The sequence below is a fragment of the Nothobranchius furzeri genome, chromosome 17 (genome assembly GCF_043380555.1).
Source record: "Nothobranchius furzeri strain GRZ-AD chromosome 17, NfurGRZ-RIMD1, whole genome shotgun sequence".
NCBI lineage: Eukaryota > Metazoa > Chordata > Actinopteri > Cyprinodontiformes > Nothobranchiidae > Nothobranchius > Nothobranchius furzeri.
The window spans coordinates 45366320-45383417 of record NC_091757.1 but is presented as its reverse complement, the minus strand read 5'-3'; the positions used below and the strand labels follow the sequence as shown (position 1 = coordinate 45383417).

Sequence of the window (17098 nt, the reverse complement as noted above, 5' to 3'; positions counted from 1 at the left end):
GGATTGTTTCACCTGTTTATTTTGACCAATCATCATCCAGGAATCCGATACGACACGATGAGTTGACCAATCATGCCATGGTTTTGAAACGCCTACAAACTACGGGAGGAACATAGGGACAAAATACACCTAAATACTCGCTGCTAGCACCAAAATGACATCGTTTTTCATTAAAACTGCTTTCCGCAGTTTTGTGCGGAACCACAAACTCATACGGGAACACCAAAAACAGACGTTTTTGTGTTCAGCTCGAAGGTATTTATGAAAGACTACTGTATGTTAAAGTGTTCCGTTCATGTGTCTGTTTAGCATCAACAGTGCTTTGCATGTTTGTTACAAAATTCCAATAAAGATTATTAAACATTTCTTTTACAGTTATGCCACAGACGGGGACATCAATGCACTTAAAATTTACACCAGAACTGGAGACAAAGGTTATCTGCCAACACATTTGAAGCAGCTAATCTAGCAAGTTAATGAATATAAATGTTCTGTTCCAATAAAGTATATTTAGAAATGCTGGTTTTGTTTTTGCTGTACAGGTTTTTCCAGCACATTTACAGGAGAAAGGAGGCCTAAGGAAGCTCAAATATTTGAAGCCTTGGGAAATACAGATGAGCTATCATCAGCCATAGGGTAGCATGTTTTTATTCTGCACATTTTATTAAAAAAAACATTTCACATCAAATAGAAGCCTAAAAACCTATTAATTAAATGTCTGCATTTAAATAGTTAAAATTAAACAAAAATTATAAAGTCACCATGGTGAAAATTTATTTATAAGATTTGTGATATATATTTTATACTCTGTAGAATAATCCTACCATCCCGTCTTAATTTATAGCCTGGCCAGAGAATTCTGCCTTGAGAGAGGTCACACATTCACACACCAGCTGGACAAGGTTTGGATTTTACATTGTACTTCAGTTAATATTGTGCATGCACTAGAGATGAGATGTTTTGTTACATAACTGCAGATACAGTGCGTTCTTCAAGATGTGGGCTCCAACATCGCTACCCCTCACTCATCTGCAAGAGAAAGTCATATAAGTAGGTTAAATCTGGCTCATCTGTATCATTTACGAAAACTACCCTTTGTGCTTAGACATTGTGCTGTTTCAATTTGTTTTTGCTAGAGAAAACTAAGTTCAATGCACAGCCAATTACAGACTTGGAAACCTGGATTGATCATTTCACAGAAGAACTTCCACCTCTGACCAACTTTATTTTACCAGTAAGCCTCCTTTCTTCTGTAAAGATTTTATGAGGGTCTAGATTTTCATACGTGTGGTTTGTATCTCACAGTCTGGCGGGAAGAGCAGTGCAGCGTTGCACTTTGCTCGGACAGTCTGCAGGAGAGCAGAGCGCAGGTCTCTTACTGCCAACAAACTTGATTCGATTCAGATGTTTGTCCTGCTCTGACAGTTTTATGTTCCTGTCACAGTGTCACTCCAGTTGTACGTTCTGGGGAGGCAGACCCAGATGTTGCCAAATATCTGAATAGGTCAGTGTTGTGTAATAAAGCCAAGGGATCATCTTTTTCTTCTCTACCAGCCTGACAAGTGTCCCGTTTTGTCTCAGGTTGAGCGACTACTTGTTCACGCTTGCCAGATATGCAGCCATGAAGGAAGGCAGCGAAGAGAAGATCTACAAGAGACCTGAGTGACCACACTAAAGTCAAAGATCTTCATTTTTTCTTGTGTGTGCAGATACTCAATTTGTTATAAATGCAGAATTCTACTAAATACAAAAAAGTTTTAAAATTGTTAATGTCCGCTCACAAATCAAAGGTTTTGTGTACATTATTTTTTCTTAGTTTCATTGGACAATATCAGTTAAACCTTAATTTTAATCCCACACTGGAGTTAAAGATTTAGTTTTTATAAGTCTTGATGGGTGTCACATGACCCCTGTGGATTATATCATGTTTTAGTCCAGCAGCAGCTTTTCAGGTGTGTCTGATCTTCTTCCCATCACAGTCACATGATCTGGCACCAACCCTGACTCTTCTGGGATAGGGTGCAGGCCCAGGTCATTAGAGACAGATTGCGGTCTTCATATGGAGGATAACGCAGATAGGTGATGCATTCAAACCGTGTGCCTCTTAGCAAGCATGCTTTGCTGTGAGAGAACGCGTCGAAGCTGTAGCGGCCGTGGAAGGATCCCATTCCACAAGCACCTAGAAAAAACATTAAATTCTTCTAAAAATGTGTTAATTGTAATGGTTTTGCATCTTTTTAAATGTGCAGGACGTTGCAGACTTACCCACTCCACCCAAAGGCAAGGCCACCATCAAACTCTGCAAGATACAGTCGTTGGAGCAAAAGCTTCCACTTGAAGTCTCGCTCATTAATCTTGAGATGACCTGCATTAACACGAGTATTAAGCACTAAAATAACCCAGAAACTGTGATTAAGACATTTTGCATGTACCTTACTGTTAGTGGAATATGCATACACACAGAGGGGCTTCTCCTTCTTGTTAATAAAAGCAATTGCTTCATCCACATCATTTACTGTCAGAATTGGAAGAACTGGGCCAAACACGTCCTGTTGCATGATGGGGTCAGATTCTGCCACTTCTGTTAGAACTGTTGGGGCTTAGATCAAAAGAAGCATCATCACTACATTGCATCTATGAGCAGATGACATCCACATGGAGTTCTTCTTACCAATATACTTCTCTGCCTCGGTCACCTGCCCACCAACCACCACCTTGCCTGACCTCCACAACATGTCTCTCATACGGTTGAAGATCTCCAAATTGACCATGCGTCCAAAGCTGCGGGACTCTCTAGGATCAGGACCGTAAAACTGCATCAGACAGCATTTCAGAGCCTGCACCAGCTGCCCTTTTATATCTGTGTGGCATAAAATGTAGCTGGGAGCCAGTAAGCTCTGACCCGCATTGTGGAAACGGGCCCAAGCAATGCGCTGCACTGTGGATGTGATGTCACAATGCTGATCCACATAACAGGGATTCTTGCCATCCAGAATCAGAGTGACGGGTGTGAGCGTTCGAGCTGCAGCCACAGCAATCCTGCTGCCCTCCTCTCTGCTTCCTGGAAAATAACTGCCATTTTCAATTCATTTCAAACCTTTTAATCCCCTCCCCCCCCCCAAAAAAAAACTAATTCGATGAATAATTGTTTACCTGTGAAGAAAACGTGATTGAATTTTAGCTCCACAATCTCAGGCAAGTCACTAATGCCTGCGAGAATTACATGGAAGCATTCCTTCGAGAAAAACAAGATTTTTCATCAGAAAACTCATTTTTAGTTGAGCTTTGCCCAAAACAGCAACTTTTTTTGCAGCAGTTTAAGTCTGGATGATCAAACGTACAAACGCCATGTTTTACTGTTCTCAGGGACTATTTACCATAAAATGATTAAACTAATTTTATTTTAACTGCAGCCTCCAAAAGTTAGTCTAGAATTACCTGAAACAGTTATCATCATGGAGTTGTAGTTCAACAAAAATGAGAAAAAGTAAAAGAAAAACTTGAATCCAAATAATCAAGCTTTTATTGATGCTACTTCTACACAGTTGGTACAAATGACAGCTTCACTTCAAGTTATATTTTTGGATTCATACAACCTCAAAGGGCCTAAAAAGGGAAACATTGTTTTGAAGCAAAAATTTAAACAACAAAAAAAGCAAAAATGACTTATGAAAATAATTAAGTGTACTTAAAAATCTTACACAGCAGTTTTTTGTTTTATTTTTAATGTTTTTAACAGCAAAATGTGGATAATAAATCAATTATGATCTCTGTTGAGTCCCAAAAAGAACTCTTTACACATCTTAGACTCATAAAACAGCTTCAAATATAAACATTTCCCCTCTAACATTGGCACAATTTTATTTCTTTAGTGTTTTGATCCTCATAATTTCTATTTTACATTCATTAATCAACCCAAAACACCTCCGAATTCCCTGAAATTTTTTTTCCAGCAAAAAAAAAAAAATCACTTACTTGCCAGCACTTAATTCCTGTTAACCTTTAAATTACTGTTTTTCTGCTCAAAAGTTTTATTTTCAATGGATTTGAAACACACCTTAATCTCTGTAAATACCTTTGTTGCAGAATGCTTACTTACATTGTCCAAGTAGAAGGGGACGAGGCGGTGGAGGAGCTCTGCTGTGTGCACAGTGTACTCTGATGGACTGATGAGTGCACAGTTTCCTACAGGAACAAGAATAAGCATCACAGAGGCTGGGAGGGTGGTTTTAAACCTGTGCAAAAGCTAAACCCAACCTGCAGCAATGGCCCCAACCAGCGGCACCAGACACAGCTGCACTGGACTGCACCAGGTCCCCATGATCAGCACCACCCCCAGTGGCTCCCGGATCACCAGACACTCGTCCAGGGTGGTGGACTGCACCAAGTTCAACAGGTTACAGATCAAGCAAAATACTAACAAGCCTGCAGGTCAAAGGTCAACTAGCAGGAAAAATAAATCAGAATTCCTGAGAATAGGTCAAGGCAAAGTTAATCTGCTTTACTGGGTTGAGCAACATCATGCTTCTTTTAGCAGCCAGACTGGAATGTTTTCCTCAAAAATGGTCTGTGAACCTTGAATAATCCCATTCACGTTGTTATGAAAGACATTTTGGTGAAATGGTGCAAAGCAAACAGCGGTCCCACCAGGTTCTTTTCCACAGGCTGCGGCTGCATCCACTTCTTAAGGTTGCTGATGGCGTGAAGAGCCTCATTCTTGACGGTGATCAACTCAAACACAACTGTTTCAAATCGTGGCTGACAGTGAACAAACGCAAACAAATGTACGAAGATATCAAACGCGTGGATCAGAATGTCACAAAGCCAGATTGTCAGGAAGCATCGGCTCTTACCTTGCGAAGGTCTCTTCCAAGAGCATTCACAAAGTCACACTCGTGTTCCTCCAGCATACGCACCACAGCCTCCAGCTGGGCCAGTCTGAAGTCTTCTTTCAAGGTCCGTCCAGACTGAAAGGCATCCCTAGCCCTCCTCAGCAGATCCACACACTCTAAAGGGTGTGTCTTCAAACAGGGCTCGCCCAGTCTGCTCCTGGAACAGTGAAGTGCTTTTATCTAAACACACTTTCTATCATTATCACTCTACCTTCTGCATGTTAACCGGCCGTTCCTTCGATCGGCAAATTTAAGATACATTTACCTGCGGAGCGCTTTGAACCATCTGGTTGGAGAGGGACTCTGTGGGCAGCTCATCTTTGATTTTCAGGCTGAGGCAGCAGAGAAAGTTGCACCGATCACCTCCTCGTAGGGAGCAGCAGCAGTGAGCAGCACAGAGGAGAGTTTGACTCAGGACTGAGCATTTACAATGTAATCCTTCCTGTGTGGCATTCAGGGGAACAAAACCTGAAGATTGGCCAGTTTGCAGCCACTGATCCACAGCAGACCACAGAGTGGCTCCATGAGATGTAACTAAACAGGTGTTTTTAATCAGTCATTAGTTTAATCTGAGAGGGGAAACACCAGATTTGTTTTAAAGGGGACACATTACGCAAAACTCACCTTTTGTATCTTTATGTGCATCCATGTTGGTTTCTACTGCCTTCATAAACACTTCAAATATGGGGGGGGGGGGGGGGGAGCATCCTTCTGTTTTCTGTAAGTGTTTGGTTTTAGGATTTATGTGCCTAAAGCAAGCCATTTTAAACAGCTGAATTAGAACAGATCCCCTCTCACGTGCAAAAGGGCTGCTGCTGGAGGAGCAGCGGCTCTTATCCGAGCCCCTCCCAAATGTCAGAGCTTCTCAGCTTATAGCAGCTTGAGTGGAGTATGGGTGGACATGGCCAGCTCCAGCTTGTTTTTTTGAAGTGACAGAGACCTGAAACGGCTCTAACTGGAAGGTACTGAAAATGTAAAGAATAAAACAGCTAAAATTGCTTTATGTGAGAGAGATTTAAAGCAAAGAATTTCCTAAAATTGTTTAGCATCGACCATAGCTGTTGGGTATTTTTATAATTGTACCTTTTTGAGGCCTAAAAGATGGCCAACTGTTGCTGTTCATGAAAGGTTGAGCAAGGATGTTGATTGTAAGAAAACTGTACCTCAGTAACCTGAGAAGGCCCGCCTTCTCCCCCATCCTTGGTGAATAAAGCCCCTGACGAGCTGGGGACACACGGGAGTGACGTGGGGAAGCCCCGGAGGAGGTTTCTCTGCGTTAACTCTCCATGTTTTGGAGACTCAGGGTAAAATGTCTTCCTTGTTGTCATGTGTGTTATTACAGGTTCCAGGGTTATGGAGATTAAATATTACCTAACATTCTAGTCTGCTGATGGAGAATGCAGGTATGCAGAGCTGGTGAGGTGAAGGCTCTGAGGCTGGAGCAGAGGGGGGGCTGGTTGAGCCACACACATGGACATTACAAATAATCAATTTACTCTCTCTCTCTCTATCAAAGGGTGTGTCGTCCTTTAAGGTAATATGGGATAAAATTAAATTACCTAACAATAGCACTATTTCAACTTAAGGAAAAAACATATAACATGTCTCCTTTAATGGTTTAAATGGTTTATATAACACTGGATTTAACATGACAGGATGAAAAACTATCATACGTGTAGACAAATATAACACGAGAATCCTTTTGTTAAAAACAAGCACATTTAACATTCTTGTGCATCCAGTTTCAGAGAGATGAGATTACATTTTCACAAGAGGGTGGGAACCTTTTCAGAAAGTTTTGTTGTGATTTTTACTAAAAGGGATTGGATGGTGAAAGCTAGTGTTAGCAGTCCACTAAAACAATAAAGTCCAGCTCATTCCTGACATAGTTTATCAGAAGAATCAAAATGCGCATTAGAGGTATTGTTCATCACTCTCTCTCTCTCTCTCTCTCTCACACACACACACACACAGTTGTGTGTCTAAAAAACTGTTTGCAGCATTTCCAATTCATAAAAATTAAAAACGGTACTAAACTGACGTATGAGCCTCTGATCTGAACATCTTATTAGTAGACAGGAAGTAACGTTTCTTCATATACTTGTTTTTTAATTATAAACCTTTATAAGTTTCCAGATAAGTTAGTGTCCATATAGTCACTAACAACATACTCATTCATGACAGAAAAGTCTTTTTGCATAATAAAGAACTCGATAAAGATTTGAACATTCTCTCTGAGCAAAAGTTGCAGTCCTTTCTGAGATTAACGTAACTCCTTTTCAGTTTGAATGAACCCTGTGTAAAAGTTTACGTTGATAAGGTCACAGTCACATTCTTAACTGCCCCACCCCCACTCCCATCAAAGAGCATCGAGCCACTAAAACAAGTGCACACTTCCTAGGGAACACCGTCTGATCCAGCTGTTGTATTTGGTTGAAGGTTCGTGTCCGTGACATCATTTCAAAAAGTTTTCAGGCCTCAAAATCTTTCCCGCATTGCTTCAAAAGTCCACAGAGATTTTTGTGAGTTAACGCCAAGCCCTCTCTGGCGGTTGTGGTAGAGCGGTTGAGTTACCGCTCTGTCCTGTGAGAGAAGACGTCCAGGACCACAGCCCTGATTTCTATGGCTTTGTTCCAATATTTGTTATTCTTGGTTGGAGCTGAAATAGGGTCACGGAGAGGGGTGACGGTGGAACATGAGGCACTCTGCAAAAGTCCGACATGTAGTGAGAATGGTGTCCAGGTAGAAAATACACAAACGTAGTGGGTGTTGTTGCAGTGGATGTTGAGCACAGACCACGTGGGACAGCTGCGTCTGCTCCACTCTGCAGATACAAATATCGACAAAACAATTCCAGTTCATGGTGTTTTTGTTTTTCCTTAAAGGTAAATGATGAGAAGACATCTTCTTTTATATCAAACAGTATGGTCGGATTCTCTGGAAAAAAGCCATTTCTGCTTCAACACAACAGGCGATTTTATCTCAACTGTAGAGAAAACATAAAAATCTGAATATTCTGATGAACTCACTGCAAAAACAAAAATTTTGATTTTGATTCAGGTTCTTAACATGAACTAACTTTCCTTTTTTTTTCAGAAAAACTTTAAAACATTCCTAAAAAAAATGCCCAAAAGTTTCCATGATGATGACATCGAACCGTACAGGTAAACTCAGGTGAATCAATCATCTGTCTAATGGCTTGCACTTCATCTGTATTGCTCTCCAGTTCTGCTAAAACAGTGGGGTTTACACTCAAGACTCTGTTAGGCCCGAGAAACAGATCTTTTCCTTTAGGAAAGACAGGAAGTGTTAAAAATTTGCTGTGCAACAGGAGCAGTGGAGTCCACTCCTCGCCATCAGAGCCCATCCAGGTTTAATAGGAGGGAAAAGGAGCAACATCAGACTCTACATGTCTTTTTAAACCCCCCCTTTTTGTTCAAGCCGGTGGCCCTTTAAAGTGAAAGGCTGCTGTCCAGGTGAGCTGAGCCTCTCGCTTTGTTCACACAAGCTTTCTGTTGAAGATTGTCCCATCGCAGCAGTTAGGAGAGCTCGAAGCCGGTGTTCATACTGATAGCGTAGCGCAGTTTGTCACGCAGGATGCTCTTCTTGCTGTAGTTGGGCAGCTTGAGGAGGTTGAAGCACGTGGACGAAGTAGGAAGTCGACCACCAGGCTCCTTCTTCCGGATTGTGAAGAAGCCCCTGAGGACGCTGCCAAGAGTGTCTCCAGTGTCCTGTATGGAGACGGCAAAATTTCAAAATCTCAAACAGTTTTTTTAAGCAACACTGAAGAGCTTTAATACTTTAAACTGTTGTTTTCAAACTGGTTTCAGTGGTTCGTGAGCCAGAAACTTGAGCAACTTCACATTAGACAGCAATCTGGTTCCCTCCTCTGACCAGAAACTGCACCGAACTGTTTTGTGGTTCGGGTATGAGCAATAGAGGTAGCTCTCTACCTGTTTTATGGTAATATCTGTTAGCTGTGCTGGTAGCTCATTTAAAGGCAAGTAGTTCACTTTTTTCAATTCGCAGACCGTCAATAAAAAGCACAAGAAGAAGAAGAGGTTTGCCTTTTTTGTTGGCATCATGGCAGAGCCTGGAAGTAAAAGGAAGAGAGTAATGTTTTTGGAGGCGAAGCAAAGGTCTAAAACCAGCGTGAAAATCAGTGCAGCCTACACTAGTTTGAGGAAGCTGAAGGGTGCTGTTGAGGGTCTGACCTCGAACTTCAAGAAAGACTGATAAGAGTTTTGGATTCAATTTTTCCCCGTTTGAAGGGAATGGTGCCCCGTATATACTTAATTGTATCTTAATCAATTAATAACTCAGTAAATATTCCCATATTTACAGAATTTATTGAAGAATCCAAAAGTAAGTTAAAACTTACTAATTATTCGCTCCTAATAACCCCAACAGTGCTATGAAATCACGGCCGGATGGTGACCTGTCTTTGTTGCTGCTGGACTTATAAGTGACAGACAAAATGTGTCCAACAGTGTGGATCTTTTTCACAGTTTGGTTAGTATCAGTTGGCTAGTGTTAGCGTTAGCTCGTTGTTAGCACTAGCTACAGCAGACTGAGGCAGGGTTGTTTACGACAGTTGTAATCCCGCTTTCAGCCAGTAGGGAGAGAGGTGAGAAACCAACTGGGTGTTGCTTTAAAAGATACTATCAAATGAAAACTCTTTCCTAAGCATAGGGAAACTTTAAATTTCTCTCACCTGATCATCTGAAACTTCCACACATCGGATGGAGAAAGGTGGTTTGAGGTAAGCAAAACCTAGAAGCGGCGGTCTTGAACAGCTGGTCACAAACTGTAACGAAAACATTCAAAACAGCAATAAATAAAACCTCACTGTGACCAGAAATAAAGGCAGAGTAACAAACACAAATCATACTTTAAGGAACATAGCCCTCTCTTCAGCGTTAAAGTCACTAGACAGGATGTCCCACAGCCAGATGATGACCCGATGGCTGCTGTGGAAACCGCCATAGTAGACGGTGTGTTTCCTGAAGAAAACAAAAAATAATTACACGCGTTTTCATGCAACCACTAAATCAGCACGAGACAACACCAAACAGCCCTGTTCCTATTGATGCGTCATACTTGAGATCGTCTAGATCGATCTCGGCGTTATCCCCTGAGATAAGCCGCTGGACCTCAGGTGTGGAAAACATGTGCAGCCACTCGGGATTAATGATGCTCCGGAAGCCCCGGATGAAAGCAGCCGTTTGCTCTTTAATCTGTGTGTGCATCCGGAAGTGCGCCATCAGGTGGATGTAGCTGATCCTGCAGAGGACGTTGATGATGAACTCAAAATTTCCACCAACTTCTAATCACAGAACTTTTATTTATTAATAAAATCTTAATTTACTCACTTGTTTTCATTGGTGACCGGCATGGTTTTCCCCCCAGGAATCAACTCATGACAGACAAGCTGTAAAACACAGTTAATGATTTTGTGAATTTAATTTGTTATAGATGCCTAAATTAAAACGTGTTTTTATAGTTTGCTTATTCACCTGCCCCATTACATCTTCGTCATAGGACAAAGTCAGTCCCAGATCGCCCACATCTCCATCATAACGCTGAAAGGAAGCAAGAAGAAAAAAGGACATCAGAAGATAAAAATCTGGAGAAATAAGAAAAGTTTAGAGGAAAAGTAAACTCGTCTGACCTTGATGGAGGTGAGGTTTTTGTAAAACTCTGAGTCCAGAGAGGGAAGCTCATCAATGGAGCTGTAGAAGGTGCTATGGTGATGTCCCAAGACTTGACTGAGGAAGAAGGAGGCAAACGGGACGTCCACGACAATGCCCTGAGAACACAAAACAAAACGTTTCTCAGGATTTACCTCGACAACATCAGAAAGAGAAAATAAATCACTTTTAGAAATCTATTCACCTCATAAACCGCTTTTCCGAGCATCTTCCCTACAAACTCAAACAGCTGCAAGTGATTCTCGTGGATGTAGGAAGTAGGTGATGGATACAACCTTTCGTTTCCACTCGTCGTCTGCAAGAAAACAAAAACGCTGTCAAACCAAACGGATGGGTGAAATGCAGGATGCTGATCGGGTTACCTTGAACAAATTAAGAGCAGGATTGAAAACTTTCTTAATGATCTCCTCTAGAAACTCCTTGAAAACACCGTCTTGATCGATTCCAGCCTCGTCCACTCCCAGGTCGTTTACAAACTTCACACGAATGACACCTTTTATGGAATTCACAGGTAACCTGCGGAGCTGGTCGTACCCATCCTTCAGGGAGGAGCATCCAAGTGTTATACAGGAACAACCCAAAAAGTGACGCACTGCTATTAACGATATACCTCGAGCATTCTCGACCGGCGAATGGTGATGTGGGTGACGTGTGGCGAGGCGGAGCTCGTCTCTACCAACCCTAAACTCTCTTTTTCCTTTGTGACGATGTTCCTGAACAGCAGCACCCTCTGAAATGAAGGACATAATAAAATGTAAATGTGGAAGTAAAAATGACATCAGCTTGAATGAAAGACTGCAGCGTGCTCACATTTTTATGTGGGATGACATGAGGGATGTACTGCAGTAAAAGCTGGGCTCTTCTCTTGCCTTTTTCCAGCTCTTGGAACAACAAACTGGGCTTCAGATCCCTGAATGCACCAACAGAGACATTCACCACTTAGACGATGAAGTCATTAAATGAAGACTGAAACAAAAAACAAGGAGAGAGTTTGGAGCTTTGCGTTTACTTCCGTAGCCAGTGATCGTCAGGAGTGAATCTACGCCGGCAGTCCCGCTCATAAAGCACCATCAGCCAACCGTGAACACTGTGGAACAGCTCCAGTTTCTCTCCTTTTGCATTTTCTTTTCATAAAAAAAATCCAATTAATATAAGCTTAATAAAAAGGAGGGGGAGTCGGGGTGAGGCCACACACTCACCTAAGATGCCGTCCCAGATCATCTTGTACACAAATGTGTTTAGAAAAGAGGAGATGGTGAGAAGCTCCTCCAGCTTGAAAGAGGTTTGTTCTTCATAAACTTCAATATCATCCAGAATTCTGTCAAATTGTCAATATTGTGTACATTTCAAAAATCACAGCAAGCTATTTCCAACGACTAAGTAGAATTACATTTGTGGAGAGTAATTAAAAATGTTAAAACTTGAAGAAATTACGTTATGAGGTGACGTGAGCAGTCACAGAACAGCATGAGCATGGCCAGCAGCTGTTTGGACTCCTCTGTGTCGTTGTTCAGACACTCCATGAAGAGCTTGAGGCCCCCCTGAGGACCAAGCTCACAGATGAAGGCCCACAGTTTGGGTAAAAGATCATCAAGGTGCGTCAGACCTGCAGAAAACCAGAACAGACAAGACACACGTCATTACGACCATGACCGTGCACGAGTAACACGGCAACACGTCAGAGTCTTTCGCTGACCAGTGAGTATCTGGAGGCGTATTTGTGTCAGAGTGGAAAGCGCGGTTTGGTAGAGCACACAGATGCTGCACACTTTCTGAACTTCAGCTGAGTCGACTCGCTTCCCTCCGACCGGTTTCAGAATGTTTCGTACAGAAGCCGACTTCTGAAACGCTCTCTTGAATAGATCTGTAGAAAATCAACACATCACCTTCTCACAGAAACAAAAAGAAAACAAACTGGTTCCTGTTTAAAGAACAGAACAAGGTTTGGGCCTTACTTTTAACTGGCAGGTTGTTCTGTGACGTGCTCGGTTGAGGAGGAGGGGGAGTGGCCTCCTGGCTCTCCAGCTTCTTAGAGAGGACATCGCTGAAGAGCGTTCGGATTACAGACACGCCCCAGAGGTACTGGAGCTGCTTGGTGACCAGCGGCATCGACTCGTTTAGACTAAAGGGAAACAAAGTCGTGAGCAGAAGAAATCAAAGTCAAGAATCTTCCACTATTTTTAAACAAAGAGATGACTAATTGAAATAAAATTTAGAATAATTAACCCAAAAAAGATACAATGTAACCCTTAAATAAATGGAACTTCAAAGACCAAGTTCACTCATTTTTTTCAACACATCTTCAGTGGTCTTCAGTATAAATGAACGCCTTGTGAGTCGATCTCTGTGTGAAAAAAGAGCCAGCGCTCGTGTTTCATGAAGTAGAAGTGAGCCAGATGAGGGGTGGGCAGCAGGCGGAAGGATTTGGGGTCTCATTTCCTGATATTTGGACATCTTGCCTCACATTGGCTAAGAGCAACAAATCTACCACTGACTCGTTGCAACGTTGATTTTTTATCTCCACAAATAACACAAGCCTGAAAAAGTCTTGCCATGTTGTGAAGTTGCTAATGCTAACAGTTAGCTTCTACTAGCCGAGACATGCTCTGCTCTCTCCTGAAGGCCAAACCAACAACAGCCTTCCCCGTCATGAGTCAACACGAGTGACTCCATGAATGTTAAATGACAGTGTGACATAGATCTGATTGGCTTTCATGGCTGCTCATATTTTTTTAAAAGTAAAAAACGGTTTCTCAGTGAACTTGTTCTTTAAGCTTTAACAAAAGCCTCGTCATCCATCCATTTTCAACTGTTGATCTGGAGTCGGGTTGCGGGGGCTGCAACCTGAGCAGAGAGGCCTAGACTTCCGTCTCCTCACTTGAGCCAGCTCTTCCAGGGGAATCCCAAGGCGTTCCCTGGCCAGCCGAGAAACACAGTCCCTCTAGCGTGTCCTGGGTATTCCCTTGGATCTCCTTTCCGTTGGATGTGCCCAGAAAATCTCACCAGGGAGGCGTCCAGGAGGCATCCTAACTAGATGCCCACGCCACCTCAACTGGCTCCTCTCGACTTGGAGGAGCAGTGGTTCTACTCCGAGATGCTTGTATCTGCAATCTCGTTCTTTCGGTCACTACCCAAAGCTCATGACCATAGGCAAGGGTGGGAACGGGGATCAACCAGTAAATTCAGAGCTTCGCCTTCCGGCTCAGCTCTCTCTTCACCACAACAGGCCAGTAGAACGCTCGCAGTGCTGTAGACGCAGCACCGATCCGTCTATCAAAAAGCTTTGTCAAATACATGTTAGTTAGGAAATTATTAAAGACATGTTAGATGTTCAAACTGACCCGTAGTCTACAGTTTGAGAGAACCAGCCCAGGACGGGGTGCCAGTGGGTTAAGTTGGACTTCTTTTGTGAAACATATCTCTGGCAATACGACAGCATGTCAGTCAGGTCCTTCACAAAATGATTAGCCTCCTCTTCCACGACTTTCTCGTTAAGGTAGCCCAGATAAATCAGGTTTCCTGGTTAAAAGAAACAATTCAAAGCTTTTTAGATATATTTTATACAAAGTCTCCATAATAAAGTGTTAAATACTATAATTAAAACTCATCAAAAAATATACCAAGCAAGCAGAGCGTGTGGCTGCCCTCAAGACAAACACAAATGTCCAGGCACTGTTCTTCCCGACTGAGAAACAAAATGAACTTTCGCAGCAGGCCATGACTCTGAATGGACGCCATGCACTGTTGAGTCAGAGCAGATATTGGGGTAAACTCCAGCATTTCACATAAAATGTGTAGCATGACAGCAACAGGGTTTTACCTCTGGGGTTAACACATTAAGGTGGTAAACGATGGCAGGAACGGACATGATGTGGATGAGGAATGATCTCAGCAGGTTTTCAGAGAAGTGAGCAGCAACGACCGGCCTGCAAAAGATTTGGTTCATTTTCAAATGAAGCCTCGAGACAAAATCAATGACAAGTAAACCGGAACATAAACACAGATAAAAATAAACTACCACTATTATTGTTTCTCCACTTACATAACACTGGAATACCAACTTACCTCATTGACAAAGTAAAGATGGCTGTCAGGGTGCCTTTGGAGAGAGATGGTTTAGAGCGAGCCAAGCCATTAGACAGCAAGATCTGATAAGTAAAAAACAGGACATACAGTGAGTGCATTGTTAAAACAACAGCTGAGTGACATTAGAGAAGAATTATGAGGAGTTGTGGTGAACCTGCAGCATCGAATAGAATCCCTTTTGGTTGAGATGGCCCATGATGTTCTCACATATCTTTGTCAAAGCTGGTCTGAGGGCTTCACCTGCAACATTGGTGTTGATGTTACGTTTCTATCTGAATAAAGGACATCCTGTAATAATGATAGGCGTGTTTACACAAGAAACTCACCCTTCCCTCTGACAATCCGCCATGTTGACGTGTCAGTGAAGGTCACCAGCATGGTGAGGTACAATGTAACCAGCTTGTTGTCTTGGAGGATGTCAGGCTAAAAATCACAAACAACACTGCTTCATCTACCGTTACTATGGTAAAATAAAATAAAATGTACAGAAGCTACTTTTTACTAACCTTTAGATTTTTCAAAAGTTGACAGCACGTCCACAAAACATCTTTGATCTGTTTTAGCCAGGGAATAGTGAGGTCTTTGGAGAGAGCCATTGAAACATACCACACCTAAGGGTTTAATTTGAGAAATGTAATTGAAATAAGTAAAATTTCAACTCGTGTGTCTGATATGTGAAGGGTATCTTTATTAAACACTCACTTTAGGTTCGTTTTCCACCTCCATGCTGGCCAGAATAGCGCGGCAGAGTTTTTCAAATCGCTAAAAAACACAACTATTTATATTACACAGACCAGAGCTGATTAATAGTTTTAAGAGAGACTTTAGATCTTTCCAAGCATCTATGTAAATAAATATTTATATTTTAAAGTTATTTGTTCTTAGACATGTGACGGTGTGATTATTAAGGCAAGAGAACATCTAAAAACATAGTATTTGAATTTTATAACCTCATTCTTAGCAAGGTGTGTCATATTCACACTAATGGGGGGGGGGGGGGGTCATGTGGTTTTACTGCAACACTAAAAAGTTATTCATGTAGGGTAACTGTTACAAATGCAACAGCAACTAACTCACCATCTTATCCTCTTGGCCATAAATAAATAGTAGTTTCCGAGCTATTTTTAAAATTGAAAGTGCATTTCTTTTTGTTGTGCCAGTTTCAGAGGTTTGAAAATAGTCGTCAACTTCCTTCCTGGTAAGACAATTATTGAAAGGTTAAAGAAAACAATTGAAGCTGAGAAACAATTGCTTACAAAACATTTACAAGTTAAAACTGCTCACCTTATTTGCTTCTGGAGCCTGCAGCGACAGAGGAATCTCCGGATCAGAGCTTGAATGAGGATTGCTGATTTCTCCTTCTCTTTCTGTCCCTTTCTTTCTTCTCTAGCCTGCCTGGCTTTGTCCAGGAACTCGGACTTGGAGCTTTGAGGGACACTAAACATTGTGCACCCTAGAAATATATAAAATAATACAAACCATGAAGCTTCTGCAGTCTGCGTGATGGTGTTGATGGCTATTTAAAAAGGCGTTCCAGCCGGTATGTTTACATCCCATAAAGTAGTTGTTTGAGCTTAATGATGAATTTACCTGAGTCTGAAGATGGCAAGATGTTGTTTGGCCTTCAGCCTCACCTGTCGCTATACTATTTCAATCATTTGGCTGTCTGTGACATCCAAACATGAGGAAGGCAAAAGAACAAGAGGGCTAACTTGGCATCTTTGAAGCAAATAACGACACAGTGGAGGGTGAAGCAGCGACTGTTAGCTCTCAAGAGCTAGTTTGCGACTTGCCAACTATAAGGTAAATTTTACATACATTCAAAGATACATAGCATTGTTTTAGGCTAATATATTATCCTGTATCGATGTCAATTTTTCTAACGCAAGAAACACACCGTTTTGAAATGTAAACAATGAGATGAGATCCCTTCATTGACTTCAGCCATTAATCCCTTGTGCCGCTCGAAATGATTCCGGGCAACCTTTATGCTCGTAAACAAATGACAATAAAAGATTTAATACAATTTTAAAAATCTCAAATTTGCCAAATGAGCTCATTTTTATGTAGTAAAAACGGGTGACTTTCGGCTTTTTGTGGTGAATATAGATTTCCTCTGCTGAGTTGGGTGGGCTACGGAGAGGGGACTGTTTTCACTGTTACTCCGTCAGCGGAAATGTCCAGAGTCAAGGAAGTGTCGTTTTCCTAGTTTGTCGTTAACCAAAATTAATGTACAAAATATGGGAAAATTACAGTACTGCTAAATTACTGTTGTCATTTATATTTATTTGAAAATTCTATAATATTTACAAAATAATATAATCGGTCTGTGATAACGTCATTTTCACGGTACAATCGGTGTTGTGTCGAAAAATGTACCCTACCACCCTGTTCTGGAAAGAAGCATTT

The 17098-nt window shown here is 41.7% G+C and overlaps 3 protein-coding genes across 4 annotated transcripts; 1 reads left to right on the top strand and 2 right to left on the bottom strand.

The window, feature by feature from the left end:
• Positions 1-64: 64 nt before the first annotated feature.
• Positions 65-2210, top strand: mmab (metabolism of cobalamin associated B). The gene is made up of 9 exons (XM_015972624.3): positions 65-255; positions 376-434; positions 543-636; positions 845-902; positions 978-1050; positions 1137-1234; positions 1306-1370; positions 1445-1504; positions 1582-2210. Exons 1-9 carry the CDS (start codon positions 155-157, stop codon positions 1664-1666), a joined length of 693 nt encoding a protein of 230 aa, XP_015828110.1. The 5' UTR covers positions 65-154; the 3' UTR covers positions 1667-2210.
• aldh3b4 (aldehyde dehydrogenase 3 family, member B4) lies at positions 1189-5512 on the bottom strand. Its single transcript, XM_054731749.2, has 10 exons — positions 5158-5512; positions 4854-5049; positions 4648-4758; positions 4258-4378; positions 4100-4185; positions 3154-3235; positions 2672-3061; positions 2433-2599; positions 2266-2365; positions 1189-2179 (listed from the first exon to the last, which is right to left on the bottom strand). Exons 1-10 carry the CDS (start codon positions 5208-5210, stop codon positions 1980-1982), a joined length of 1506 nt encoding a protein of 501 aa, XP_054587724.2. The 5' UTR covers positions 5211-5512; the 3' UTR covers positions 1189-1979.
• A 2694-nt stretch (positions 5513-8206) lies between these two features.
• On the bottom strand, positions 8207-16660 carry ube3b (ubiquitin protein ligase E3B). Of its 2 annotated transcripts, XM_070546488.1 has the most exons (28): positions 16587-16660; positions 16280-16355; positions 15974-16142; positions 15767-15884; positions 15392-15451; positions 15196-15300; positions 15016-15112; positions 14844-14929; positions 14669-14751; positions 14424-14529; positions 14224-14344; positions 13945-14122; positions 12559-12725; positions 12300-12467; positions 12038-12209; positions 11803-11921; positions 11613-11727; positions 11414-11513; positions 11214-11333; positions 10966-11142; positions 10788-10898; positions 10564-10701; positions 10409-10474; positions 10265-10323; positions 9993-10175; positions 9784-9895; positions 9607-9699; positions 8207-8623 (listed from the first exon to the last, which is right to left on the bottom strand). In XM_070546488.1, exons 3-28 carry the CDS (start codon positions 16132-16134, stop codon positions 8432-8434), a joined length of 3207 nt encoding a protein of 1068 aa, XP_070402589.1. In that variant the 5' UTR covers positions 16135-16142; positions 16280-16355; positions 16587-16660; the 3' UTR covers positions 8207-8431. The 2 variants fall into 2 exon arrangements, with proteins under 2 accessions (XP_070402589.1, XP_015828107.1); XM_015972621.3 differs by lacking the exon at positions 16587-16660 and having other exon boundaries at positions 16280-16417.
• Between the last annotated feature and the right edge of the window lie 438 nt (positions 16661-17098).

Excerpts from the sequence above, each read along its gene's own strand:
- aldh3b4 (XM_054731749.2), bottom strand. The coding sequence starts at position 5,210 with ATGAGCTGCCCACAGAGTCCCTCTCCAACCAGATGGTTCAAAGCGCTC. Across the intron at positions 4,379-4,647 it reads AGCCTGTGGAAAAGAACCTG|TCCACCACCCTGGACGAGTG; the intron begins GTGGGACCGCTG and ends AACTTGGTGCAG. Across the intron at positions 2,366-2,432 it reads CATATTCCACTAACAGTAAG|GTCATCTCAAGATTAATGAG; the intron begins GTACATGCAAAA and ends GTGTTAATGCAG.
- mmab (XM_015972624.3), top strand. The coding sequence starts at position 155 with ATGACATCGTTTTTCATTAAAACTGCTTTCCGCAGTTTTGTGCGGAAC. Across the intron at positions 435-542 it reads CACCAGAACTGGAGACAAAG|GTTTTTCCAGCACATTTACA; the intron begins GTTATCTGCCAA and ends TTTGCTGTACAG. Across the intron at positions 903-977 it reads TCACACACCAGCTGGACAAG|ATACAGTGCGTTCTTCAAGA; the intron begins GTTTGGATTTTA and ends ACATAACTGCAG.
- ube3b (XM_070546488.1), bottom strand. The coding sequence starts at position 16,134 with ATGTTTAGTGTCCCTCAAAGCTCCAAGTCCGAGTTCCTGGACAAAGCC. Across the intron at positions 15,113-15,195 it reads AACTTTTGAAAAATCTAAAG|CCTGACATCCTCCAAGACAA; the intron begins GTTAGTAAAAAG and ends TGTGATTTTTAG. Across the intron at positions 14,530-14,668 it reads ATCTTTACTTTGTCAATGAG|GCCGGTCGTTGCTGCTCACT; the intron begins GTAAGTTGGTAT and ends AATCTTTTGCAG.